Source organism: Schistocerca americana, chromosome 3, assembly GCF_021461395.2.
Source record: "Schistocerca americana isolate TAMUIC-IGC-003095 chromosome 3, iqSchAmer2.1, whole genome shotgun sequence".
Taxonomy (NCBI): Eukaryota; Metazoa; Arthropoda; class Insecta; order Orthoptera; family Acrididae; genus Schistocerca; species Schistocerca americana.
In genome coordinates this window covers 561,915,605-561,943,583 of record NC_060121.1, presented here as the reverse complement: position 1 = coordinate 561,943,583, position 27,979 = coordinate 561,915,605, and the positions used below count along the sequence as shown (strand labels likewise).

At 44.7% G+C, this 27,979-nt stretch overlaps 1 protein-coding gene across 1 annotated transcript in view; it reads right to left on the bottom strand.

Annotated features, from left to right (window-relative positions):
- LOC124606222 (BAI1-associated protein 3) overlaps positions 1–27,979 on the bottom strand; it is a 514,351-nt gene that overhangs the window by 294,767 nt on the left and 191,605 nt on the right. The window contains exon 8 of the mRNA XM_047138196.1: positions 15,547–15,768. Coding sequence (XP_046994152.1) covers positions 15,547–15,768 — 222 coding nt within the window. The remainder of the gene's footprint in view (positions 1–15,546; positions 15,769–27,979) is intronic.

Below are 27,979 nucleotides of genomic sequence, written 5' to 3'. Positions count from 1 at the left end.
AGAGCTGCATCAAACCAGTCTCAGGACTGAAGACCACAACATCAACCATGACTGTTAGATTTTCACCTTCCTTTACATGCTGTATTACCCTGTCAATATTCTGATATACTTTCTCTGTTTTTCCATCTTCATCTTGCGACGTTGGCATGTATACATGAACTACCGTTGTTGCCGTTGGTTTGATTGAAAGATGTCGGTGCCTTCTGGGCAGGCCACTGCCATGGTAATACCCATCAGGCACTTCCACTTTCATTTTGTTTCGGTGATTATCATACAATTTCATTCGCCTGTTGTGTATCTAAATTTTTCCTGATTGATATTAATCTGATGGACTATTAAGGTTAGGGTAAACCACTCATTGATCTCACAGTACTTGCATGACTTGATAGCAGTTGTGGGGTTAAAGTTATGTATAGAGACAGATTGTTTGGACGTTGGAGGTGACCATTGGATTAGGGTCAGCTTTAGAACTTTCCCTTGGCAGCAAGCAAATTCGTGGATTCGTTTGTAGTTACCAAAACTAGCTATGTGCCCTGAATGGCAGTGATTTATGGTCCGCTATTCTGGCGGACGGCCCTGTTCCGCTAGCAGCCAAGCGAGAGGGTGGGAACGCCGTGTCTGAATGCGAAATAACACTTCTTTACAAACTGGTGGCGCCATGCATCCTGATGCCGGACTAGCCGCTTTATTAGTGGGCGGACGTAGTGTGGGAGTCTGGTCTCCTTATCTCGTGTGTGAGTCCAGGTAAAGCAGCGTCGGGCTGGCGCCTGGCTACTGTGTTTATTACAAGAGCAGCGTACCTTGTGAGACAGGATGACGAATTTCTCCAGTTGGCGCGTACCTTAGATGCCGCCGCGCCTCACCAAAACGGCGCCCACTAAATCGTTTTATGGACGAGGCGGAGCTTGTTTTCACTAGGAAGCTTCCTTCATATTGTGAAATGTTCTGGGGGTTTGGCTGCAGGACCTCCAGGCATTGTGTACTCTTTTTTTATAGAACAGAATGTGTTGTGGAAGATCGGGTCACCTTGCTAGAAAACATGATTGGGACGGTTACCACTGCTGGGCCATGATAGTTTTACTCCAAAAAATCAGGAGGAACCGCTGTTTTTCGGAAGGTTTTGAGCAATAGGAGAGGCAGGGACTTGCTTCTCGGCTGTCTGTTTCTTCAGAGAGAGTAGTTAGTTGTATAAACATCCGGACACCCGGGAGAATCACCGGCGGATGTGAGGTCATCTCCCGCAGTACGACACTTTGGCAGCGCCCGCATGCAGACGGCAGAATCTTATGTTCCACCAGCTATATCGGTAACATTGTGCAGCTTTGGCAAATTCAGTAGCTTATCTATCGTTTTCACAACCATCTGTTTTCATAGCAGCCTTGTACTCACAGTAATCACTCCCCGTGTCCACCGCATGTGAGTTGTGCACGGCTCGTGTTCCTACCATAATGTATTTTTTACCCTGTTTCTAACGTACTTCCACCTCACTACGTTAATTTAAATTATTTAAATTACTACTGTCACTGAGTTGCTGCTTTGCCTGACCATGACCAGCGCTAGCAGCGCGTATCAATATATCCCTATCATAGTATCTTTGTTCGACTGCTATTACTTGCCAGTCGTCGTCTGTCGTACGCCAGTTCGTCGCAGTTCGGGGCGTTTGGGTCCGAGTTCGGGTTGCCAGTCAGTTGGAACGCGTCTGGAGCGCAGTCCGGACCTGCCACTAATGCAGTCGGGTTGGAGCTGTGAGGTCTGCGTCGACACAGTTCGCCCGACCATTGCTGCCAGGCATCACTTGAGCCGGGCCGCGGTCTTGGTGGATCGTCGGTCGGTCGTCCTACTGGACCACGCGTTTTGGCTCGCCGATCGTTCGTGAGTCGGCTGTGTGTGTGTGCATCGACTCCCGATTTGTCTTCGTGCGTGCTTAGTTACTGTTGTGTATCGTTCATGTCTTCGCGCAAGTGTTTGTCAGGTTGTGTGTGTATTTGGCGTTATTTCCACTGTCGACGGTTTTAGATGTTGTCGGCGTTCTGAGGCGAGTCGGTCGGTTGCTGCGGACCAGGGAAGTTATCTCCGCGCGGTGCAGTCAGCTGGGTCCGCTGGCGGTCCCTGCACAGTGTCGGAGCGTGTGTAGAGTTGTCCGATCGCTATGAGCTTCTTGGTTCACCGACCCAGGACGTCAAAGTTGAGTAGTGGTTTCAACTACCCAAGCCACGTCCATTCATGTTGTGTGGTTCGTTTCGCTGGTTCGCTGTTGGGGAGGTTTTCCTGTGAGCAACACTGAGTGTTTCTATTGCTGAAATTTAGCCGCCATACGGTGCAATTAACTATATTCCTACTCTGTAGGAATCAACATGGATTCCGGAAACAGCGATCGTGTGAGACCCAACTCGCTTTATTTGTTCATGAGACCCATAAAATATTAGATACAGGCTCCCAGGTAGATGCCATTTTCCTTTACTTCCGGAAGGCGTTCGATACAGCTGCGCACTGTCGCCTGATAAGCAAAGTAAGAGCCTACGGAATATCAGACCAGCTGTGTGGCTGGATTGAAGGGTTTTTAGCAAACAGAACACAGCATGTTGTTCTCAATGGAGAGACGTCTACAGACGTTAAAGTAACCTCTGGCGTGCCACAGGGGAGTGTTATAGGACCATTGCTTTTCACAATATATATAAATGACCTAGTAGATAGTGTCGGAAGTTCCATGTGGCTTTTCGCGGATGGTGCTGTGGTATACAGAGAAGTTGCAGCATTAGAAAATTGCAGCGAAATGCAGGATGATCCGCAGCGGATAGGCACTTGGTGCAGGGAGTGGCAACTGAGCCTTAACATAGACAAATGTAATGTATTGCGAATACATAGAAAGAAGGATCCTTTATTGTATGATTATATGATAGCGGAACATACACTGGTAGCAGTTACTTCTGTAAAATACCAGGGAGTATGCGTACGGAACGATTTGAAGTGGAATATTCGTATAAAATTAATTGTTGGTAAGGCGGGTGCCAGGTTGAGATTCATTGGGAGAGTTCATAGAAAATGTAGTCCATCAACAAAGGAGGTGGCTTACAAAACACTCGTTCGACCTATACTTGAGTATTGCTCATCAGTGTGGGATCCGTACCAGGTCGGGTTGACAGAGGAGATAGAGAAGATCCAAGAAAGAGCGGCGCGTTTCGTCACAGGGTTATTTGGTAAGCGTGATAGCGCTACGGAGATGTTTAGCAAACTCAAGTGGCAGACTCTGCAAGAGAGGCGCTCTGCATCGCGGTGTAGCTTGCTCGCCAGGTTTCGAGAGGGTGTGTGTCTGGATGAGGTATCGAATATATTGCTTCTCCCTACTTATGCCTCCCGAGGAGATCACGAATGTAAAATTAGAGAGATCGAGCGCGCACGCAGGCTTTCCGGCAGTCGTTCTTCTCGCGAACCATACGCGACTGGAACAGGAAAGGGAGGTAATAACAGTGGCGCGTAAAGTGCCCTCCGCCACACACCGTTGGGTGGCTTGCGGAATATAAATGTAGATGTAGATGTAGACTGCAATTCAGTGCACCAGTGAAATTTTCCGCCTTGTGGCCGTTAGTGTTCCGGTTACCTGCCCTGGCCACCAACGTAATTCAGGCAGCGTCCTCTCCTCACCTGTTGTCGCTGTCCAACATGGTGTGTAGTTTTGACAGCCAATACATATTTTATTGTGGATAATCACGTTCGTAACTTTTAGCGTTTAATTGTCTGTTTATAATCTATGATAGGCAATGCTTTAAAAAAAATGTGTAAATCAATTCTGGAAATTTTATTATGGACCTTCAGCCGTTTGTATTGCGTCTTGTTTATGTTTGTCCATTCACTTTTGCCTTGAGGCTTTCAGCCTAGCTGACCATATATATATTTTAATTATTTTATTTGCTATTTTAATTGAATTTTAATCTCGTTGATTTTTAAGATTTCTTGTTTGGAGGCCTTCAACCGTGAAAAAATTGCATTTAGATTTGAAATTTGAAACTCATAGTTGTAAAAGTTCGGCTATGTGCCGCTTTGGTTGTAAACGTGTTATTAGATTACAATAAATTCCAATTTTAAGGTGAAACTGACCCTAACCTTATTTGGCCCTTTCCACAATCCTAATCACCTGTTCTGCCCAGTGGGTTTAGCGGGTGTTTCAGCGTGCTTAATTATATTTTGACGTGAGAGACCAACCAGTGGAACGACACAGCAGAGTGTGCTTGCCTGGATTGGCATCCTTTGATTCACAGTAGCCAGTCTCATTTACATGTAAATTACAGTTAGGTTCCCCAAGTCTATTGCCAATCAACCTGAGTTCCTGTTAACGAAATGTTATACAGCTGAAGTTTCTGTTTATATGTTTGTTCTCTCTTGATCTTGCTATTAGTTAATAAATCTCTTTGTGATACCGTAGGTCCTTGTTACTAATTTTTCAATGACACCCATTCTCATCCCCTACGATGATATTTCTTTTGTTATAAGGAATTAGATTAATTTTATTTCAGCCACTCAGGGGTGATCCACACAGGGGCCACTATTTATCGAATGTCTGATTTCCTTGCGCGGCTTCTCTGCCTCGTGATGACTGGGTGTTGTGTGATGTCCTTAGGTTGGTTAGGTTTAAGTAGTTCTATGTTCTAGGGGACTGATGACCATAGCTGTTAAGTCCCATAGTGCTCAGAGCCATTTGAACCTTGCGCGGCACCTCTTGGGTTTGGTGGTTACGACTTTTTAGTCGTTAGGCAGATGAAGAACTGCCGCCACCACAGGCTAGCTTGCATACTGACGATTCTGATAAGAACAACCACATCACTGAACTATTCACAATAACACACTCTCTGTCCTACCTTCCTATTCATAATGAACCCTACTCCTGCTGTACCATTTTCTGCTGCTGTTGATATTACCCTAGACTCATCTGACCAGGCATCCTTGTCTTCTTTTCATTTCACTTCAGTGACCCCTACTATATCTAGATTATACCTTTTCATTTCCCTTTTCAGATTTTCTAGCTTCTCTGCCACATTTAAGCTTCTGAAATTCCACGCGCCGACTTGTAGAACAGTATCCTTTCGTTGATTATTCACTCTTTTTCTCATGGTCACTGCCCCTTCGTCAGTCCTCTGCCAGAGATCCGAATGGGGGACTATTCCAGAGCCTTTGGCCAATGGAGAGATCATCATCACACTTTTTCAATTACTGGCTACATGTCCTATGGTACACGTTATGTGTCTTTAATGCATTCGTGTCCATCGCCTTCTGTATCCTCATGCCGTTGATTGTTGCTTATTCTTCCACCTTTAGGGGTAGTTTCGCACCCCAAGGACAAGAGTGCCCTGAACTTCTGTCTGCTCCTTCGCCCTCTTTGACCAGGCCGTTGGTAGAACGAGGGTGAATTCTTATGCCTGAAGTCTTCGGCCGCCAGTGGTGATTATTAATCAAAATTTAAGCAGAGGCAGGTTACGAACCTGGGACGGAGGACTTTTTGATTACTAATCAGAGACGCTACCCCTAGAACACAGGTTCTAAACCAAAAGTACCACGTTTGTTATCCTTGTAGTTTTGGGGCTAATCACGTTCAAGGTAGTGAGACTGATTTTGACGTTTCTCATTTAAAAATGGAAGAAGCTAAATGCTTGTTGCAATTACTGGACGAATTTTCTGACATTTTTACTGACAATTTAGGTATAACTAATCGTCTTTAACATCAGCTTCGACTACATAATCGAATTCCTCTTTGCCATCCACCTTGTAGATTATCACCATGTGAGACGGAGGAGATGAAAAAGATTATCGATAAACTTTTACAAGAAGGGGTCATCAGACTATCAACATCTCCGCATGCCTCACCCATGTTTCTTGCTCCCAAACCTAGGGGCGAAGGTTACAGACCCATTGTCGACTATAGCGCGCTTGAGCCGTGGCAGCTCGTGTATCTTCGGTAAGCTGCCACGAAGTGTGGCGATGTGGTGCTCAGAGGCTGGGAGCTGGAAGCTAAGTGAGTGACAGAGAGTTGGCCTAGTGGCAGTCAAGCGAGTGCGCCGAGCTTGGCGAGACAGTTCACGAGGAAGTGCGCACTATTGGACGGGTCGCACGCTGGTGATAACTCCGCGGGCTGGTGCATTGCGCCTTCCGTTTGTCCACTAAAGTCATATTTATGGAGAATGAAGCGGATATTCTGGAAGTGAAGGTATTATTGTTCTGAACTCTAGATCCAAGCATTGTAATTGCTTCCTTCTGCATTTTCATCGCCAGCATGCCTGAGAAATATCTTGAGATTATACACTCCTGGAAATTGAAATAAGAACACCGTGAATTCATTGTCCCAGGAAGGGGAAACTTTATTGACACATTCCTGGGGTCAGATAAATCACATGATCACACTGACAGACCACAGGCACATAGACACAGGCAACAGAGCATGCACAATGTCGGCACTAGTACAGTGTATATCCACCTTTCGCAGCAATGCAGGCTGCTATTCTCCCATGGAGACGATCGTAGAGATGCTGGATGTAGTCCTGTGGAACGGCTTGCCATGCCATTTCCACCTGGCGTCTCAGTTGGACCAGCGTTCGTGCTGGACGTGCAGACCGCGTGCGACGACGCTTCATCCAGTCCCAAACATGCTCAATGGGGGACAGATCCGGAGATCTTGCTGGCCAGGGTAGTTGACTTACACCTTCTAGAGCACGTTGGGTGGCACGGGATACATGCGGACGTGCATTGTCCTGTTGGAACAGCAAGTTCCCTTGCCGGTCTAGGAATGGTAGAACGATGGGTTCGATGACGGTTTGGATGTACCGTGCACTATTCAGTGTCCCCTCGACGATCACCAGTGGTGTACGGCCAGTGTAGGAGATCGCTCCCCAAACCATGATGCCGGGTTTTGGCCCTGTGTGCCTCGGTCGTATGCAGTCCTGATTGTGGCGCTCACCTGCACGGCGCCAAACACGCATACGACCATCATTGGCACCAAGGCAGAAGCGACTCTCATCGCTGAAGACGACACGTCTCCATTCGTCCCTCCATTCACGCCTGTCGCGACACCACTGGAGGCGGGCTGCACGATGTTGGGGCGTGAGCGGAAGACGGCCTAACGGTGTGCGGGACCGTAGCCCAGCTTCATGGAGACGGTTGGGAATGGTCCTCGCCGATACCCCAGAAGCAACAGTGTCCCTAATTTGCTGGGAAGTGGCGGTGCGGTCCCCTACGGCACTGCGTAGGATCCTACGGTCTTGGCGTGCATCCGTGCGTCGCTGCGGTCCGGTCCCAGGTCGACGGGCACGTGCACCTTCCGCCGACCACTGGCGACAACATCGATGTACTGTGGAGACCTCACGCCCCACGTGTTGAGCAATTCGGCGGTACGTCCACCCGGCCTCCCGCATGCCCACTATACGCCCTCGCTCAAAGTCCGTCAACTGCACATACGGTTCACGTCCACGCTGTCGCGGCATGCTACCAGTGTTAAAGACTGCGATGGAGCTCCGTATGCCACGGCAAACTGGCTGACACTGACGGCGGCGGTGCACAAATGCTGCGCAGCTAGCGCCATTTGACGGCCAACACCGCGGTTCCTGGTGTGTCCGCTGTGCCGTGCGTGTGATCATTGCTTGTACAGCCCTCTCGCAGTGTCCGGAGCAAGTATGGTGGGTCTGACACACCGGTGTCAATGTGTTCTTTTTTCCATTTCCAGGAGTGTATTGTAAAGGACTGCTGTGGCCCCAACTGTGTTTAATATAACGTTAAGTTTCCACATGAGCGATCTGTTTTAAATCCACGCATTTATTTGTATTGCTTTTATTCGTATTGCATTTTATTTATTTGTAGTGCATTTGTTTGTATTCATGCATTTATTTGTATTGAAAATCGATGGAAATCTTTTTGTATTCTAGTATTGCCCATGTGGACTGCTAAGTTTAAACTAGAGTTACTTCACAGGACGATTGTTCTGCTGGGTGTATATGACCTCTTACTTATTCGTGGGCTCTCTACTGGAACTGTGGTAAACTGTAAGCTGCTGAAGCTTAATTTGTCTTAATTTCAGTTATGGAATTTTACTTGTAGCATCTTGCGCAGCATTGCAGGCATTGGTGATGAAAATTTGTGACCTAGCTAATATTTTGCTGCAGATTATATATTTAAGGTTTCTGTAAAAGTCTTGTGTTGTCTAGTCAGCAGACTAATTCCATTTTATCGTGTAGATCAGCTTGTTCGTGTTATTGAGATTCAAAGGCAGCAAGTCAGGGGTATTTCGGGCGATTGCTTAAATTTTTTGTTAGTCCCATGTGTAGTGGCCTAGTGCAAGGTTCTGCGAAAGAAAATTTAATATTTGTATTGTAGCTACTATTTGGCCTACCCCTCTGTGGAGATAATGCGAGTTTCTCCTCTTGTATCTGGACTAACAAGCTTTTGTATGCTAGGTCTGCCTCCCGTCCTAATTGTCAATCTACTTCTTGCTTGGGGCTACCTTGCTTCCATTAATCAGCCACGCTTGGGTCGCTGAGAGGGTCGCGCCCGCCAATCCGTTTATTTGCGATCAGAAAGGGACACCTAGACATCGGGCGACACACCTTGTGTGTAACCATTCCGGAGGGACTCCGTCTGTGTATTGTTCCCGTTGCAACTAGTCCACGCAATTAACTGGCAAACTTAAGTTGTGGTTGCATACTGGCCTTGGGTCTTCAATATTTCATGTAATGACTGAAACTTATTTGTTTTTCATGTTCCAAGAAGTTGCTTACTGTCCTATTTGATGTTCTTGCAGATGGTCTGTTACTGTCTCGATTAATAGTTTTGGGGGCCTAGTCTTTCCTTAATGATATAGGGTGATTGAAAAGAATACCACAACTTTGAAAATCGAGAACTCTGCAAAGAAGAAAAGGAGAGCTACGCTCTTTCTGTCGTCGATTGAAGGAAACTCTGAAGTTTCATGTAATTGCTCATGTGGTTGCTAGCAGCGCTGTCGGCCACGTAACCTTCACATCTGTCGTCAGTGCTAAGATGGCGACTGCTAAAAAAATATCATTTTGCGTTATCGAGTACAGCAGAAGTGAATTGACGACAGTTGTTCACCGCGAGTTTTGAACCAAGTATGGTGTTCAGCCTCATCATAGATGGTGTATCGTACGTTGCTATAAACAATTTACGGAGAAAGGGTGTTTGTGCGAGGGGAAAAGGTCGGACGGCCCCGCACGAGTGAAGAAAACGTTGGCGGCGTTCAGGAAGCATTTGCTCGCAGTCCAGGAAAATCGACCAGCCGAGCTAGCAGAGAGCTGAAAATGCCGCAACCGACCATTTAGCAGTCCCAATGAAAAGGTTAGTAATGAAACCTTATCGTCTACAAATGGTTCAAACCCTTTCCGAAGCTAATAAGGTGTAAAAAATCGAGTTCTGCGAGTTTGTCCTTGAGTAAATGGAAATAGAAGACCGGTTCATTTCGAAGCTAGTGTTCAGCGATTAAGCAACATTTCACACAACAGGGAAAATCACTCGGCTCATTGTCGGTTTATGGGGCACTGAAAATTCGCGGGAAACAACTTAGTATGGACGTGATTCACCTAAAGTGAATTTTTTTGTGTTACATTTCAGTCAACAAAGATTTTGGACCTTTTTTCTTCTAAGGTGCAGCTGCAACTGGGCAAACATATCTGGAAAAGTTGCAGAATTGGCTGTTCCCTCAACTCGAAGAACAAGTGCGTCAATTTGTGTTTCAGCAAGGTGGGGTACCGACCCATTGGCACATCTCTGTCCGTGCCTGTTTGAACGAAACATACCCCCACCAATGGATCGGTCGCCAGGCAGCTCGTGACAGAGCACGTCATCACTGGCCTCCAAGAAGCCCTGACCTTACGCCCTGTGATTTTTTCTGTCGGGATGTGTTAAAGGTATGGTGTTTCGACCACATCTACCAGCTAACATCGAGAAACTAAAAGAAGGAATAACTACAGCTGTCCAAACTGTTAGGCTGGAGACGCTACAGAGAGTATGGAAAGAGTTCGAGTACTCGGTCGATGTCGTTAGTGTCTGGGGTAGTCACACTGAACATTTGTGAACTTGTTTTCTATTGAAAAAAATTTTGTTAAGTACTCTTCAAGGTTCCATCATGTTTCTTTGATTAAATACAGATTTTCGAAGTTGTGGTATTCATTTTGAATCACCCTGTTCTCATTGTTTCTCCAAGGCAATATTATTGATAAAATGTTAATTATTATTGTAATTTTGATAAAGTTAATTTTTCTAAAGGGCGATTTTTTTTTTACTCCACTAGTTGTGCTTAAGGGTCTGGTTCGCCACAGCAAATGAATTTTATTTTATTTTAGAATTGTTATTGTATGGTTTATTCTGAGCGTTAGCCAGCTTGTGAATCATGGTTCTGTTGTTATTAATTAGTCACATTACATGGTCTCGAGATTCGTAAAGTAAATCTGGATTAACTGACAGTTCAAAATAATCTTTTTCTAATTAAATAATTGTTGTTTTCTGAATGTTTATGATAATTTTATATTTGGTTTGAAGCCGCGCGGGATTAGCCGAGCGGTCTAAGGCGCTGCAGTCATGGACTGTGCGGCTGATCCTGATGGAGGTTCGAGTCCTGCCTCGGGCATGGGTGGGTGTGTTTGTCCTTAGGATAATTTAGGTTAAGTAGTGTGTAAGCTTAGGGACTGATGACCTTAGCAGTTAAGTCCCATAAGATTTCACACACATTTGAACATTTATTTTTTTTTTGGTTTGAAAGTAAACGGTAAATGCTGTTCAACAACCTTGGGGTCAAGTCTTTCCATGTGAGTGTTTTCCTAGAAATTCCTTGGTGTGTAATTTGGCCATTTCATCTTAGTTCTAAGATTTTTTGGAGATTTCTTTCAGCTGGAGCTGTCACAGCTGTCATTCGCAAACCTAAGTATCTGTTTTCTAGGTGATGTAAACGAGATGTTCGCAGCGTACCACTGCGGTGTTGTCTTGAGTGGTGGGGTCTGATGTATTTTATTTACGACACCTGTGGTGTGTCAAGCCGAAAAATGACATGAAATTGGCCTAGAAAAGCCACTTAAGCTACAGTGCATGCGCACCGCTATAGATTTCGAATATCTTCTTACACAACTGGCTTAGTCGGTCAGATTACTGAAATTATTTATTTCGTTAACGTTAGGAATTTTAAGTTTCTAGTGAGGGTAATGAAAAAAAAAACGCTTTTTTAGGCATCACGCGAAACTATTTACGTTTACATTTCGATCTCAACTGAACTCTCATTAGCACGCTAATTTCGTAAAAGGCCAGAGAAACAAAACGAATTAATTGTTATTTTTAAGCTAGTAAAATTCACAAAATTTTGATGTACAGTTTACGCAAGCGTAAATTTTATAGTTTGTATGTGGAAGTACAAGGAGTGTTTAACATTCAAGGACGATTTTATCGAGAAAAGGAAATGAGTCACAAACAATTAACATCGACTAAGTCGGTGGTGTTAAAAATATGATAAGATATTCAAAACCAGGTACAGCGCACATGTACTGCATCTTAGGTAGCTTTCGTAGGCCAATTTCAAATTGTTTCCCGGCTTGTTAGGCCACAAGTGGTCTACAAAAACTGTTATTCTGGATTTCCCCTACATCATCCTGGTACGCTGTAAAATTACCGTTTATACCCTGTATGGATCACTGTAAGTAAAAAAAAAAAAAAAAAAAAGAAAAGGCTACACAGCATTATGTAAATGGCCAACGTTTAGCGATATCTTTCACTTAGGATGTGGACTATTACTGCAATACTTACTCGACCCACATCATAGCGACAGATCAAATATATAGTTCACTAGACATGCAAATAAGCAAACTGAATTAAACTCAGCTAAATATTGTGCTGATGAAATGAGAACAGCTTATCTACAGACACCATACGTGTAAAACAGACAGCCAGAATCTCTACTAGTGTGCGGTGCCCGTGCACAAGTGCCAATCTCTCCCGCCCGAGTGCACGCTTCAACCGATATCACGCCACACTGTCTGCCTGGGGCGAGGGGGAAAGGAGGAGGGGCCGCGAAAGCACTGCATGCACCTTCTGGCTTTGTTTGATATTTCATTTTTCTCAACAACATCACAAACAAATCAGTTTTAGTATAATTTAGTTGTTCTTCCATTACTGCAGACGTAAGAAATTTACATCTGACAAAAAGTGTCGGCATATGGACACATGCAGACAGTTCCTGATTTTTGTTACTCAGGCTGCCACGTAATCGTGACTTATTTAGTTTCAGAATCGAAAGCAGTCTTTCATGCATTTATGTTGATCGAAACATTGTTATCACGTTTGCAATCTCATTATAGGGACGTGGAATGTCGAGCTTCGGGACAGTTTCAACACAGAAGGATTTGGCTTATAAACGGGAAATACGTTGCAGATCGATAAGCTCCATCTGCAGTTGCCCAGGGGCGCTTTAAAATGAAATGCGAAACGGTCTCTAAAAGAGATCACAAGGAAATATACAACTGGCAGTGCGCTGAAATGTTTGGAAAACTATTTCTATAATTCTTTTAACGCGACAGAAGTTTGTTCAAATTCACGTTTTCTTTAACACCAGTGAGTTTAGGGAAATGGACGGTGTTTTTTTCATAATTTATCACCCGCACAATGCTATTTTTTTAAACATATCCCCGTCATATCATAAATAAATTATTTCTCACCTTGCAATATCTTACTGTGGGCAGTGTGCAGTCAAATTCACGTAAAATGCAAAGTCTTCAGCCCATCCTGGGTGTTCCAATTTTCTTTCCTCCTTTCATTTTTCTTTCATAAATTTAACAATAGCGGGTTTCAATTCGAAAAATCGTTTCAGGCATGCCCCTTGACTTAACCAACGTACTTTGAAATAATGTAGTTCAGTTACAAAAGGCCAGACACCCCTTTTATTTCCTGAACGGTTACAGATATCGAAACGAGGTTTCGTGCAATTGATAGTACGCTGAGGGGCACTGTTTTGTATGGATAATGCCCTGATATCAGGCATCAACCGAGATGTTGATACAAGTATGATTTTTTTAAATGGAAACGTATACTTTTCTTAACTATATTCAGTAGGTCTTGGAAAGGCAATTACGATGATATAGCGCTTTTATTACTGACACTGAAGCCTTTCGCAAGAGAATCCGAGAAATGCACTAAGACTGGAAAGCAATGCGGCGAGAGTAGGCCATTGCTGTGAAATAACACCAAGCTCTCAGACCAGACTCAGCCGTTATATGCCGATGCAGCAAGGCACGCCTTCCCTACTAAAATAAAACCTCATTTTGTATACGACCTAGAAACACCTACGATTTTTTTGTGGGACTATGGCATATGCTAGGTTCTGGCGTATCGGATGGGACTAAGGAAAGCTGTTTCAATTGTACGTACTTTTCCAGGTTTTTGTTGGAACAACTACAGTTTCTTCGAGCAGTTTTTCATTACCATTTTCACAGAATTTTCTTGACATTCGTCTCATAATAGCGTGTCTAACTTTTCCACATTGGTGTACATGTCAGCATGCAAGAAATTACGAAGCATAAATGATCTGCCGACAGACAACACAGTTTTGTTAGTTCTGGGGCACAGAGAAGTAAACAGTCGAAAAGCTTAATACAACGACGTAGACTGGCATGACCATGTTTACAACGTAATAGCTGATTCCGGACGACTCAGTTTTAGAATATTTCTCTCATTCTTTTGCAAAGAGTTTCTACTACAAAATTAACAAGCATTGTATCACTGCAGTCGTCTTCCCACGCGCTTTCGGATGCCGTTAAGAAAGTATATCATTCTCTTTAAAAAATTATACTTGCTTCATTATCACGATCGATACAAAAGCGAAGATTGTGTATTACACACCAAATTACGTGTCCCTTAGCGTGCTATCATTGGCCCAAAACCTAGCTTCGGTATCTAAAATCATTCACGAAATAAAAGGGGTATTACGTCGTGCATGACTCATCCTGAATATACTCCCTTTGTCAGAAATGTTACAGGACAGATTAAAAAAAATATAGAAAATTGTACTTACCAAGTAATGATCCTAGCTTTCATCGGAGTAGCCCTCTTGGGCATTTTTACACAGTTACCAACGTTTCTGGAGGTCTTGAAAGAAAGCAGGGAAATTTTCAACTTCTATGCTTGTAAGCTCATTTGTCACAGGCCGTCGTATGTATGTGATATCTTGATGGAGCTTTTCTTTCAGTTGCATTCTTGAAAGGGCCTCGCTGCAGTTGCTTAATCATCGTCCACATTTCACTAGGGTTTTCCCAGCTTAACGCAGAACTTATTGTTCACTCTTTGCTCACAATCAGCATCGATTGTGTCACCAAAACTAATGCGCCAAGAATCCAGACAGTGTGTTGCTAAGCACAGCCTTGCCACATAGTGAGTTTCGCGGAAACACGCGCAAGGTCATTTCAAGTACACACACGTTAACATGAAAGCAACATTTGTTCCCTTTTGGTATTGCAAGCTCAGAAATAAAAAAAAGCCTGTCCTGGAACTTTTTCTGCGAAATGGATTAGTCTCCATGTTCTTCGTACAGTTTCACTGAAACAGTTATACCTGACGGCGTAGTAATGTATGCTACTTCCGAAAATTTGCTACTTGAACCATCAATGTCATCACGTCATCTACGTCTGCTAATTTACAACAAAGTGCTTTTTGATGTACAGAACACAGAATCTCGTCTGCTAATCTTTGTAATTTCTGATTCTTTCCTCGTCAACTAAAAACATGGTTCAAATGGCTGTGAGCACTATGGGACTTAACTTCTGAGCCCATCAGTCCCCTAGAACTTAGAACTACTTAAACCTAACTAACCTAAGGACATCACACACATCCATGCCCGAGGCAGGATTCGAACCTGCGACCGTAGCGGTCGCGCGGTTCCAGACTGTAGCCCCTAGAACCGCTCGGCCACCCCGGCCAGCCCGTCAAGTAAATCTTTAAATTCTATCTGCGTGGTGTGTAATGTTCCATAGGAAATTTCTGCCACTCATCTATTACTGCGACTGCATAATGGATATGGAGAATTTCAACCTTCTGTTCTCGTTCCCATCCACATCTTGTGACGATAGATCACTAGACTGCCTGTTTTTGTGCGAATAACCACTGGACCAACTTCCTTTATACCACGAACAAATAGCGAAGGATAAACAGTGCTTACACCAAGACCCTGGCGAGCTGAAGAAAGCCGTGTCGATCAAAAGAAGCCTCATCAAATGCTGGAAGGAAGTGTCGCATCGCTCTGCTGTATGAAATGTGACGCTATACCGAGAGGGACCGAGCAAAGCCGAGACGTACCAAACAGTGACGAGACAGGCCGAACCTCGGAGCGCTCGCCAGCAGCACATTGTGCAAAAGTGAAATTTTGCACGACGTGGCCGACCATGGTGTAGAACAACTGACGCTCGGAAAACCGATATTTGATCGGAATAGCAGAGCCGAATGAGACAACGTGTGAATACGATAGTGAAAATAGGCCTCCGGTATCCGGCGAGCTATGCGAGCGCCCGCGGGCCGCTTAGCGCTTACCTCCTCGCGGGACAGCGTCTCGTGCGGCCAGCGCGCGTCCAGGTCCTGCAGCAGGCGCAGCAGGATGCGAGTGTCCAGCGGCGAAGACAGCGCCTGCCGGCAGTAGGCCGTCCAGCGCACGGCGGCCAGCTGCAGCTCCGTCACGTCGCCCTGGATCGCGTGCTGGTGCAGGATCGTCTGCGCCACGTGCGGCAGCTCGCCGCTCCACTCCCACGTCGGGCCCTGCTGGCACATCACCGGCACCCGTTCAAAAATGACTCTGAGCACTATGGGACTTAACAGCTGTGGTCATCAGTCCCCTAGAACTTAGAACTACTTAAACCTAACTAACCTAAGGACTTCACACACATCCATGCCCGAGGCAGGATTCGAACCTGCGACCGTAGCAGTCGCGCGGTTCCGGACTGCGCGCCTCGAACCGCGAGACCACCGCGGCCGGCCCGGCACCCGTCACTACAGACAATCTCACAGGACAAAATATCAGCCACCCCCTCAAAAAAACTCAACTCGTCGCTTTGGAGCTCTGAAGGTGGCAGGGGTAAAATACAGGGAGCGAAAGGCTATTTACAATTTGTACAGAAAGCAGATGACACTTATAAGAGTCGAGGGGTATGAAAGAGAAGCAGTGGTTGGGAAGTGAGTGAAACAGGGTTGTAGCCTATCCCCGATGTTATTCAATCTGTATGTTGAGCAAGCAGTAAAGGAAACAAAAGAAAAATTCGGATTAGGTATTAAAATCCATGGAGAAGAAATAAAAACTTTGAGGTTCGCCGATAACGTTGTAATTCTGTCAGAGACAGCAAAGGACCTGGAAGAGCAGTTGAACGGAATGGACAGTGTCTTGAAAGGAGGGTAAAAGATGAACATCAACAACAGCAAAACGAGGATAATGGAATGTAGTCGAATTAAGTCGGGTGATGCTGAGGGAATTAGATTAGGAAATGAGACACTTAAAGTAGTAAAGGAGTTTTGCTATATGGGGAGCAAAATAACTGATGATGGTCGAAGTATAGAGGATATAAAATGTAGACTGGCAATGGCAAGGAAAGCGTTTCTGAAGAAGAGAAATTTGTTAACATCGAGTATAGATTTGAATGTCAGGAAGTCGTTTCTGAAAGTATTTGTACGGAGTGTAGCCATGTGTGGAAGTGAAACGTGGACGATAAACAGTTTAGACAAGAAGAGAATAGAAGCTTTCGAAATGTGGTGCTACAGAAAAATGCTGAAGATTAGATGGGTAGATCACATAACTAATGAGGAGGTATTGAATAGAATTGGGGAGAAGAGGAATTTGTGGCACAACTTGACTAGAAGAAGGGATCGGTTGGTAAGACATGTTCTGAGGCATCGAGGGATCACCAATTTAGCACTGGAGGGCAGCGTGGAGGGTAAAAATCGTAGAGGGAGACCAAGAGATGAATACACTAAGCAGATTCAGAAGGATGTAGGTTGCAGTAGGTATTGGGAGATGAAGAAGCTTGCACAGGATAGAGTAGCATGGAGAGCTGCATCAAACCAGTCTCAGGACTGGAGACCACAACAACAACAACAACAACCTGTGTAGGACTTCTGCCAGGCTGTCACGTTACCCTCCACCGCTCTGAAGTATGTCATGCCTGCCAAGTGGTGGGTACATCTTCTGATCAAAAGTGTCCAGCATCTAGTAATGGACATCAAGGGCACTGCGCACACACACCAACCGACCGACCGACCAATTTCCTGTGCAGCCTACACACTTTGCGACCTACTTTACTGAGCGACTATAGGGACAAAAGATGAACTTCTGTCGGTCGGCTGGCAGGGCAGCGCTACACATGACATAATTTTTTGGATGGAGTGATTGGGGGAGGGAGGGATTGCGTGAAATTGTGACGGAGATCATGCGAAGGGCTGGTGGGCAGGCTGTGGGCTGTGTGTGTGTGTGTGTGTGTGTGTGTGTGTGTGTTTGTGTGTGTGTGTGTGTGTGTGTGTGTGTGTCTCTTTATTACTCATGGGATATGGCCACCCTTTAATTTATGATAGCTGCAATTCTGCTGGGGACATTTCCAGTGAGGTGCATGAATGTCAGTGAGGGAATGACAGTCTGTTCTTCTTCAAGTGCTGAAACCAGAGGTGGTAGTGATGTTGGATTCCGGAGCGAAGTCGATCTTTTAACACTTCCCAAATGAGTTCCATTGGGTTCAGGTCGGGACACTGGGCAGCCTAGTCCATATCTGGAATATTGTTATTCACAAACCATTACCTCACAGATACTGCCGCACAACAGGGTTTGCTGTCATGCTGAAACACTCAATTATAGTCTCCGAAAACTTCCTGTGCTGAATGCAGCCTAAAGTTCCACAAAATGTCTTCATATACTTCTGCATATAGCGTTTTCCTAAGTGCAATGAGGGAACGACACCCCAAGCACGATAAACAGCCCCATATTGTAACATCACCTCTTCTGTACTTCTCTGTTGGAATTACGCATGATGGTAGGCATTCTACAAACCCTTTCATTGGATTTCCAAAGTATGTAGCGTGATTCCTCACTTCAAATCACCCCTTTCCAGTGATACACTGCCCAATGGCGTCATTCTTTACATCACCCCATGTTTTGCTTAGCACTAATTACAGAAATTTGTGGCTTGACAGAAGCTGCACGACCGTCGTACTCCATTCCATTTAACTCTCACATTCATTGTGCTAGCTGGACTACTGGTACTACTTTGGAACACACGAGTGATCCCTTCCACTCATTTCGTGCGATTTCTTTCAACCACCATCTGCTAGGCTTGGAGGTCCTGTCCGTCAGTACATGATGTCTGCCTCGTCTAGGTTTAGCTGTGGTGTTTCCTCCCCACTTCCACTGCACACTCACATCGCTAGCAGTCGACTTGGGCAGCTATAGAACATCTGAAATGACCCTGATGGATTTGTTACTCCGGTGACATCCAGTCACTACGTTCGAGATCACCGAGCCCTCGTGAACAACCCATTTTACTGTTACTGCTTCTCTGATAATAAGACAATGGCTCCCGCCTCCAGTTACCCTGCTGAGTCTGCCTCTCGTGACATATAGTCGCCAATTCCGCATCACATAGCGGTGTCCGGATACTTTTGATCAGATAGTTTATATGCCAGTCGGTTATGAGGAACACCGCAGTAAGAAGGCTCTACATGGAGAAGTGACAGGATTGCAGTTAGTAGTTATCGTGTTTGGACTCTCCTGTGATCAGATCGTGAGTGCAGTCCACCGATTTGTTGATGTATCAAGACAGTAATGGTATATCTCTCGCAGCAACGTAATACGGCGTAGGAGCAATGCTAGTAAGAAGACTTTATCTGACATGGACCAGAGACAATTGTCATACATTACCAGATACAATCGGTTTCAAACATGACAAGGAATTGCTGCTCACAGCGAATGCTTTGGATCGCTCTAAGTCGCGTAGAACTGATACCAGACGGTTGTGTGGCACTCCACTGCTGACCTAATTCAGGACAGTGCCTCTTTACAATGAAATTCTGTGTATGTGCCACTCAGTTATACGTAATTTGCGCTGTAAGATAGGTCGACGAGGTAATAGGACATGTACATGTGTTAGACATTAGGCAGTAACTTGGATGGTACTAGAGGGAGCTGTAGAAGGTAAAAACTGTAGGTGAAAACAGAGATTAGGATATATGCACCAAATAATTGAGGACATTGGGTGTAACTGTTCTTCTGAGATGAAGAGGTTGGTTGGTGTATCATTGTGGATTGTCTACAAGGAATGGTGGACCACTCACAGTCATGTAACACATGTTAAGAACAGCCGTTGTTAAAACACCCTAACCGACAGTGACTAGTGACGGATGTCACACCTTGCCAATGACAATGTTTTTTCCAACCCAACAGAAATTGCTGCAGTCATTGAATGCAGACACGGATCCACAGTAGGGTTCTAATGGGGAGGTCTCAGTTTCTTACTTTCTCCCCTCTCCCACCGCAAGGATCCACGACTGAAAGAATGCAACAAGTTTCCAGCGAACCAACGTTGTGAATGGAACTGCATGCCATGGACTTTCGGAACGAGGTACTTCGCAAAAGGTCATTGCTCTCAGCGGCATGTAGAGTTGGACGTCTTTAATTGGACAAACAACACAGTACCTGGGCAGTAGTTGACTGGCGTGCAATGATGCCACACTGAAGAGTGGAAGTTGTGGATCAGGCCGCAGGTGGTTCTGTGATGTTTTGGGGCAGTTTTCGCACCGTGACTTGCGACCATTCATTGCCATGAAAATAAACCACGATGTTCACCACTACATTATCTGTAATTAAGCATTGTCCCTCTACATTTTGATATGGATATGCTGTGGACCCTCCCGTCTTCCAAGATGACAACAGCCATTTTCACAGGGTTGTATTCTTATGTTCCTGGTTTGACAAACACTCTCCCCTTGCAGGGGTGGATTCGTCAAGTGGATGTGGCATACCTGAAGAAAGTTCTGGAGCATATCATTGTGTGGAACTGAAATATATACCAAGCGAAAATTTGAGAAGTATAAATTAGAAAGACGGAAGATTTGGCTTTAACGTCCTTTCAACGTCATTGTAACTAGAGACTGTGCATAAACTGAGATGTGTGAAGGATGTGAAAGGAAATCGGCGTATACTTTTCAAAGGATCTATCCATGCAGTGACCTGAAGTGGTTCAGGGAAGCCACGAAAATCTGATCTCAGTGTGTGGCGAGTATTTGAATCCACCGTCCTCCCCAGTACGAGACCCTTACCTTCATCACTACGCCACTTCAAACGATCAGAAATTGGGGAGAATTTGATCCTATCAGATGAGGTACTATCGAAGAAGGTAGTAAAGTAGAGAGACGGTATACGAAACAAGGAGGTACTGAAAAAACAGCCGGCCGCAGTGGCTAGGTGCTACAGTCGGGAACCGCGCGACCGCTACGGTCGCAGGTTCGAATCCTGCCTCGGGCATGGATGAGTGTGATATCCTTATGTTAGTTAGGTTTAAGTAGTTCTAAGTTCTAGGGGACTGATGACCTCAGATGTTAAGTCCCATAGTGCTCAGAGCCATTTGAACCATTTTGAAAAAACAAATAGGCCCTATATTAAATCTATGGGAAAGCCTTACCAGTTGAATGGTCACGTTAATGGAACATTTGCCACGCAGGCCGCTAAAATTAATTTTGCGCTGGAAGGAATTAGAAATGGAAAAAAGTAATGTAGGTGCAGACAGATACTAGAACATGCGTCCTAGTACATAGAAATTATAAACTTGTTGTTCTAGATACGTTGAAACAGACTTCGAGGGGTTGTAGATGGTATCTTGAGGAATAAGTTGCGGGTAGAAACCCGTGTTGGGAAACGTCGTTCAACGACGCTAGAGCGCGCCGATGTTATAGGCGCCGGCAGCAAACGTGACTTTGCACGCTGAAGGACGGTAGGCAGAAAGTCTCTCAATGTTGTTTGTTTATTCACTGATCGACTGATTGCCACGACCTTCAGTGGAGAAGGTGGAGCTAGCTGCTACTTAGAACGGCTTTGTTCCCTATGAATACGATGCTCTGCTGCTTCGGTTGGTGGCGGTTTCCGACACGAGTATCCACCCGCAGTTTATTTTTCTCCTGGAACCCTCTAAAATACAGGAGAAAAATAAACTACAGATGGAAACCCGTGTCCGAAACAGTCATCCGCCAAGGCAACAGAACATTGCATTCATTGGAGACAAGGCCTGTCTACGCAGCAGCTAGCTCCATCCTCTCCAATGGCGATCATGGCAATCAGTTGCGATCACTGAATAAGAAATAACATTGCGAGGCGTTCCTCTTGCATTTCGTCAGTGTACAACGTGATTTTGCTGCCGATGGGGTGCCCTAGTGGCAGGCATAGGCTTCTATGACTTCGACGTTCTGTAGTTTCGTTGGATGACATTTCTGGACACGTATTCCTATCCTCCATTTGTTCCTCAAGACACCCTCTACAACTCCTCGAATTTCGTCGCAACATTTCGGGGACACCCTGTAGAGATGAAAAGTAGTGCAGAAGATAGGAAGCGATGTAGGACTCCAAACCAGTCGAAAGACAGATGAATTTAAAAAACAGACAGTACTTTGGATAGACAGCTGTACACCAGGATAAACTGAAGCAATACCACGTGGGAAGACTGTGGCTAAGCTCCTAAATTCTAAGCATGTATATGTATTGTCAAGCAACGTACAACTGGTTCATGAATCAGTACTGACAATGTTACGCGTCAGTTGTTAAATGTGTGATATAATAACCAGAACATGTTTTGGGACTACGTTATTACGTTATAAAGTGGTATAAAGTAAGGAAACAAATCGTAGATCGCAATACTACATACACTGAAAACCATGTAATTATATTGTCCTGCATTATACCATACCCTGATTGAGCCGTGCGCGGCTCGTGTTAGTGCCGTTTATTGCTTAACATCTTGTCTTTGCGGTACTGCCGGTCCCGTTTCTTATTAGATTTACTGGCGTCACTAAGTTGCTGGCTTGCCTGCCTGTGAGTGGCACGAGCGGCGCTTATCGATAAGAGGACTGTCGTACTATCTTTGGAGCGACCGCTAGTATTTCCGGGTCGTCGTGTGTCGGGACGGAGCAGCAGTGAGGTCCGGACAGCCATGACTCGCCCACCTTGGTCGGTCGTTCGGTCGGTCGTCTCATTGGACGACGGGTATTTGGTCGCCGACCGCTTCTGGGTTCTTGCGATTTGTCCTTGTTGTTCCACAGTCCGTGGTTTTAGTATTGTTTGAGCTGTTTGTGGAAGTGTTTTCGTGGAACCGCGTGTAGGTTGTGCGGTTTTCACTGAGCAGCTATTTTAATGCTGTCTGCATGCTGCAAGTAGTCGGTCGGTTGGGACAGAGCAGCGAGGTAGTCTCCATGGCGCGCGGTCAGGCCGAGACCGCTTGTGGCGTGCACGCGCGATCGGATTGTGAGGTGCTAGCTGCGAAGGCTACAAAGTTCGTTGCCCACCGAACCTGGACACTGAAGTTGAGTGTTCAGTTAACCTGTTATGAAACCTCAACTGCTGTGACATCTCTTCGTTCATTGCCGGTTGTTGCTTCCTGGGCCGTTCCGGCTAGCATCAACATATGGTGTGTTGGAGTCGTCTTCCTGTATTGTCTTGAACTATTAAATTGTTTGTTACTTATCAGTGAAGTGTACCAGCGGTATTTTCTGCCTTGTGGCCGTTAATGCCCCAATTACCTGGTCTGGTCGTTTGCGTAGTTTTCCGGCAGTGTGTTTTTCCTCGCCGTGTTGATGCTGTCCGGCATGGTGTGTAGTTCGACAGCCTTTTAGTTGCTGTTCATATTTTTTTAAAGAGTGGTTATTGTGCCTTGGCTGCTTTAAGACGCCAATTTTGAAGACATAGTGCTGCTGGTATCTTCGTCCTCAGCTGATATTTTCCGTTGGCGTACCGTTCGTCGGGCGGAAGGGAATTGATTAGGTTGTTGGTCGGCCCTTCAGCCGTCCCTGGGTCGGGTTGCCATCCGATTATTTAACCTTACTCTTGGCTGCCTGTCTCACCTCACCTTACGTAAGAGCTACCTCCTCAGGCCGACCCCTGGAACACTTCTGAACACCACTGTTCTGATGGTTTCAGATTGTGATTTTCATTTTAGTCTGATGTACTGTGCGAAGCCTTCAGCCGTCTTTTAATTTAGTTTGTTTTAATTTTAAAATAAAGCGTTCAGCCGACTTAAATAAAAATTTGAAGATTGATTTGTTAAAAACTAAATTTTGAAAATCTGTTCTATATGAAATTCTTGTTATCCAGGCCTTAAGCCCTGAGTTCTTCAATGTCCATTGTGTGGCCTTCAGCCGAGCTTTCGCGTGAAATGCTTTTAAGATAATAATTTCAGCCGTCTGTATTCTTTAAAGCAATTTTTACAACTTGTGTTCAGGCCTTCAGCCGTTCTTGTTTTTGGTGTGGTTTTGGGCCTTCAGCCCAGGAGGTATCGCAAGTTTTCTTAATTAGGCCTTCAGCCGTATTGTTTTAATTTGATCCTTTTAAGGCAATGTGTAATTAAGTGTTTCTTAGGAAAATAAAGGTTTGTGTGTTTTGTGCAACTAACAGTGATTGTGGTCCCCTCTACAACCATAACCTGATCCGCTCTATCCTGCGAAACCAGATCTTACTGATGTTTCTATCCCATTAGGAACGTAAAAAGTAAAAGGATAGCAACAAATATTGTCAAACATAAAGCTCTTCCTTGAACACCTAATGTTGGCGCATAATATTCTCACAATGCTCAGTCGTAAACTAAAGCCGCGTGCTCTAAGGGGTCTTGCCACAGTTCGTGCGGCTCCCCCCCCTTCGGAGGTTCGAGTCCTCCCTCCCCTGCCATCACCTACCAAAGATAAAACTATTCTGTAAAGCATACATCACACCCCTCAGCGATGCTACTGTCTATCGTAAGATCTTTGAAGAATACGTCTAGTTCTAGCAAATCCTAAAACAAATACTGCGTTTATGTTTGCATGTATGCATCCATATAGAGTGATCAAAGGGAAACGTTAAAGCTAAGCTAAGTTGGTGGCTGTTTCTCAAGAACAGACACCACATTAGTCAGGCCGAAGACGGTCAGTGGTCGTGAGCGAGGAGGATAATAGGCAAGGGGCACTACGAAGGGGTACTAGGGTTGTCCGTGCGGTTGCGGTGACCACTGTGCCCGGTTGGCCTAGTCGTAAGTTCCGCTTCGAGCTCCGGGCGGGAAGGTTCTCGTTTATTTCACTTGCCGCAGCGTCGCTTGTGTGAACTTCTCCTCGTTATCGTTCTGTCTGCCGAGTGAATCGTAGCGCCTCCGCTCCGCCTCACTGTCTGCTTGTGTTCGTCTACTTGCAGCGGTGTCGGCCGCTCCGCTATGGCTACCATGGTTTCCGCGTGTATTCCACGAAAAGGTACTATGAGCTTTACTCTAGATAAAACAACGCGACACGTGCACCGGGGGGCTCTAGAAATCCACGATTGGCTTGTCGATAAATTTATGAGAACTCCGATCAGGCCCTTACCGCTTATTTTGATACAGACGAATACGTGTTTTACGTGAAATTTATGGATCCCCTTCACCTTGAAAGATTACTGTCGTGACATGGTTCTCAAGTCCCGTTCAAGCATCGAGATAATTCCGTTAGTATGGTATCACTCGCAGATGCTGAAATCGAATATACCAATGTTCGAGTGTTCAACCTCCCGCCGGAAGTTGATGATAACATTCTAAAGGACATATTAACTCCTTACGGTAACGTGAGAAACGTCCGTCCTGAACGCTGGAATTCGTTCCGCGGAAACGCATGTCAAACGAAATATTCCATCACGTTTACAAGTCTTCCCGTTTGCTCCAAAAACTTCATTTCACTGTCCTGACTCTTCATTTCATGAAACTTCCTGGCAGATTAAAACTGTGTGCCGCACCGAGACTCGACCTCGGGAACTTTGCCTTTCGCGGGCAAGTGCTCTACCAACTGAGCTACCCAAGCACGCAGTTCTGCAAGTTTCGCAGGAGAGCTTCTGTAAAGTTTGGAAGGTAGGAGACGAGATACTGGCAGAAGTAAAGCTGTGAGGAGGGGGCGTGAGTCGTGCTTGGGTAGTTCAGTTGTTAGAGCACTTGCCCGCGGAAGGCAAAGGTCCCGAGTTCGAGTCTCGGTCCGGCACACAGTTTTAATCTGCCAGGAAGTTTCATATCAGCGCACACTCCGCTGCAGAGTGAAAATCTCATTCTTCATTTCATGATTCTCAATGTGAGTAATATTGCAATGTATTGAGCTGTTTCCTTGATGATGGGATAATATAGTCCAGAAACTTATTGTGATACACATATCGCACATTTGAAATCTGGCGCGTAACATTCTGAGCTTGCAGCTATGATACACATGTAGCTACTGTTTAATAAATTGACATGCTAAGAACTAAAAGGGCTTAAAGCACACTGTGGTCGGTTTTGAGATTGTAGCATTTATTCATGCTCCTGGTATCTGTTGATATAATGGTGAACCATATTTTCCATATCCATATTGTTTATATGAACATTCACGAAAAGCTGCCTCACCGATTTCTACGGTATTCACTTCCTTATGGGACCAAAGCACAAAGCATAATATTGATGCTTTGTACTTCTCAACTGTTAATTTAGCTTCACCAACATAATTTAGTGTCTACCTGATATACGTAGTAGTAGTACTTCGTAATCTGGGAAATATCGACAGTTTTATCCGAAAATCAATCCACGGAATGTGCTTAATGAAAATGATGATAACGAGTACCACGTTGGAACAGGTAATAAGTGTGTATGTGATGCATTTAGTAGTCTGTCTGTTCTTTTTGTTCTGATTCTAGTTCCACAATAATTACATACTTTACAACCGTCAAAAGGTAGTTTTGTCTCCAGCCTCTATAGGAAAATTTGTGAATTACAGTTAAAAAATGAAATCGTAAATATTAATTAATATGGGTACATTATTTTTTCATAGAAAATAAAGGATATTATGCCTTAAAACAGCAGTTCAGGCCTATGAGACTGGTGTTTATGTCGCCAAATTTAATTTTTGTAAACATCTGTTTTTCTCAAAATATGTGTCTGTGCTTTGGACCCTTCTGGTTCTCAGTGTTGTAATTTGTGCAAAGGTACCCATTGTGTCATCTGGCCGCTGTTATGAACCCTTAGAAAGTTTCGTGAAACAGTCGATAGGCGTCATGAGTTCCTTAGTCTTTTGAGTGCATTCTGCGTGGGACGCTTCTCCCTGCCAGACAGTTTTTTTTTTTTTTCCTGAAGGCCGTACAGCCATAGGCGGTAATTGTACCGTGCTGGTCTCAGAATAACATCCTATTTGAACAGTAATTTAACATTTACGCAAATAAAACGTAACTTTCATTCTGGTCAGTGATCAAATTCGAAACAGTTATCGCAGGTTCTGTTCTCTATCAACTGTCTTCTTACTCACGGGAAAGAAGGCAGTTCATTTAATTGAATTTCTGCCTGCCATTGGATGAAAAAGGACGAAATATACTTGTAACAAGTTATTAAACGTCTCAGTGATAGATGGTTAATGAATGAGAAGGTACAATTATTCAAATAGTCTCATTGACGTTGAATTCCTATTAACCATGATTGACTAGTGATATACTTACAGATGTTCTTTCGAGTTGTTGTTTCCATTTCGTGCATAAAACGGAGAAAACAACTACGTAGAACACCTAGAAGAGTGCTATTACTAAATGTCGCAGAGAAAAGCTGAGAGATCACATATTTCATTAAGCTACAGATCCTATCTCCACATCAAATGACTTGTAGCACACTGTCGTAAAAAGAAAGGATCTGAAGCTTACTTTTGATACAGAAATAAATAAGGGGGAAGATTAGATAAGAAAAGCAGAAAGTTAGATGGATCTCCTACGCAAGAACTCAAATTTACGAAGCTAATTCCAGGGAGCAGTACTAATCATCTGACTCTTCTTATAGTCAGAGAGTCAACTGAAAGGAATTAGAACGGGTCACTTGAGAACATAAGTAAATAAAATTAATTTCCCACGGCAGTCACACTGATGCAGCACTGTCCTCGTGGCAACAGTTTCTCGGTTGGTTTCTGGAGGCTGAATGGACATCTTTCGATACCTTTCCAAACCTGATGTATTCACCGAGAGTCGAAACCCTGTCCACTATGTCAGCAACCAATGAAGTTGACAACAGTTGAGGGTAGAGACTACTGAGCTCCACAGCAAGTGGAATATTAATAACAGGCTTACGCGGTGCCCAACAAGGAACCAAATACGGTATCTGCCTTTCGGAGAAATTGCTTTTTTAGTTGAATCATCCGACCACACTTCAGTGACGAATTTAGATCTTCAGCTATCACTGTCTCTCTCCTTTCATTCCAAACGCTACACACATCTTCTTACTACTACCTGGAATATACGGATCTTCGTCATCTGCCGGCCGGTGTGGCCAAGCGGTTAAAGGCGCTACAGTCTGGAACCGCGTGACCGCTACGGTCGCAGGTTCGAATCCTGCCTCGGGCATGGATGTGTGTGATGTCCTTAGGTTAGTTAGGTTTAAGTAGTTCTAGGGGACTGATGACCTTAGAAGTTAAGTTCCATAGTGCTCAGTGCCATTTGAACCATTTTTTTCTTCGTCATTTACGTTTATACTCCGCAAAACACTGTACAGTGCACGGTGGATAGGATATTGCTAATATGCTGGTTTTCACACTGTCTCAAGTTTGTTAATGAATTGCAGTCTTTTATACGTCTGGAAAAGTAATCGCACCGTTGCATATTCATTATAAGTTAAAACTGGGAGCAAGGCTGCTCGGTCGGGTACAAAGTTTTAACCAGCACTGAATATTCAACTCCTTGAATACTTCACCGGAAATGGAAGATATCAATTCAATGGGCCGTGTAACTGACGGTAGTTCATTCATG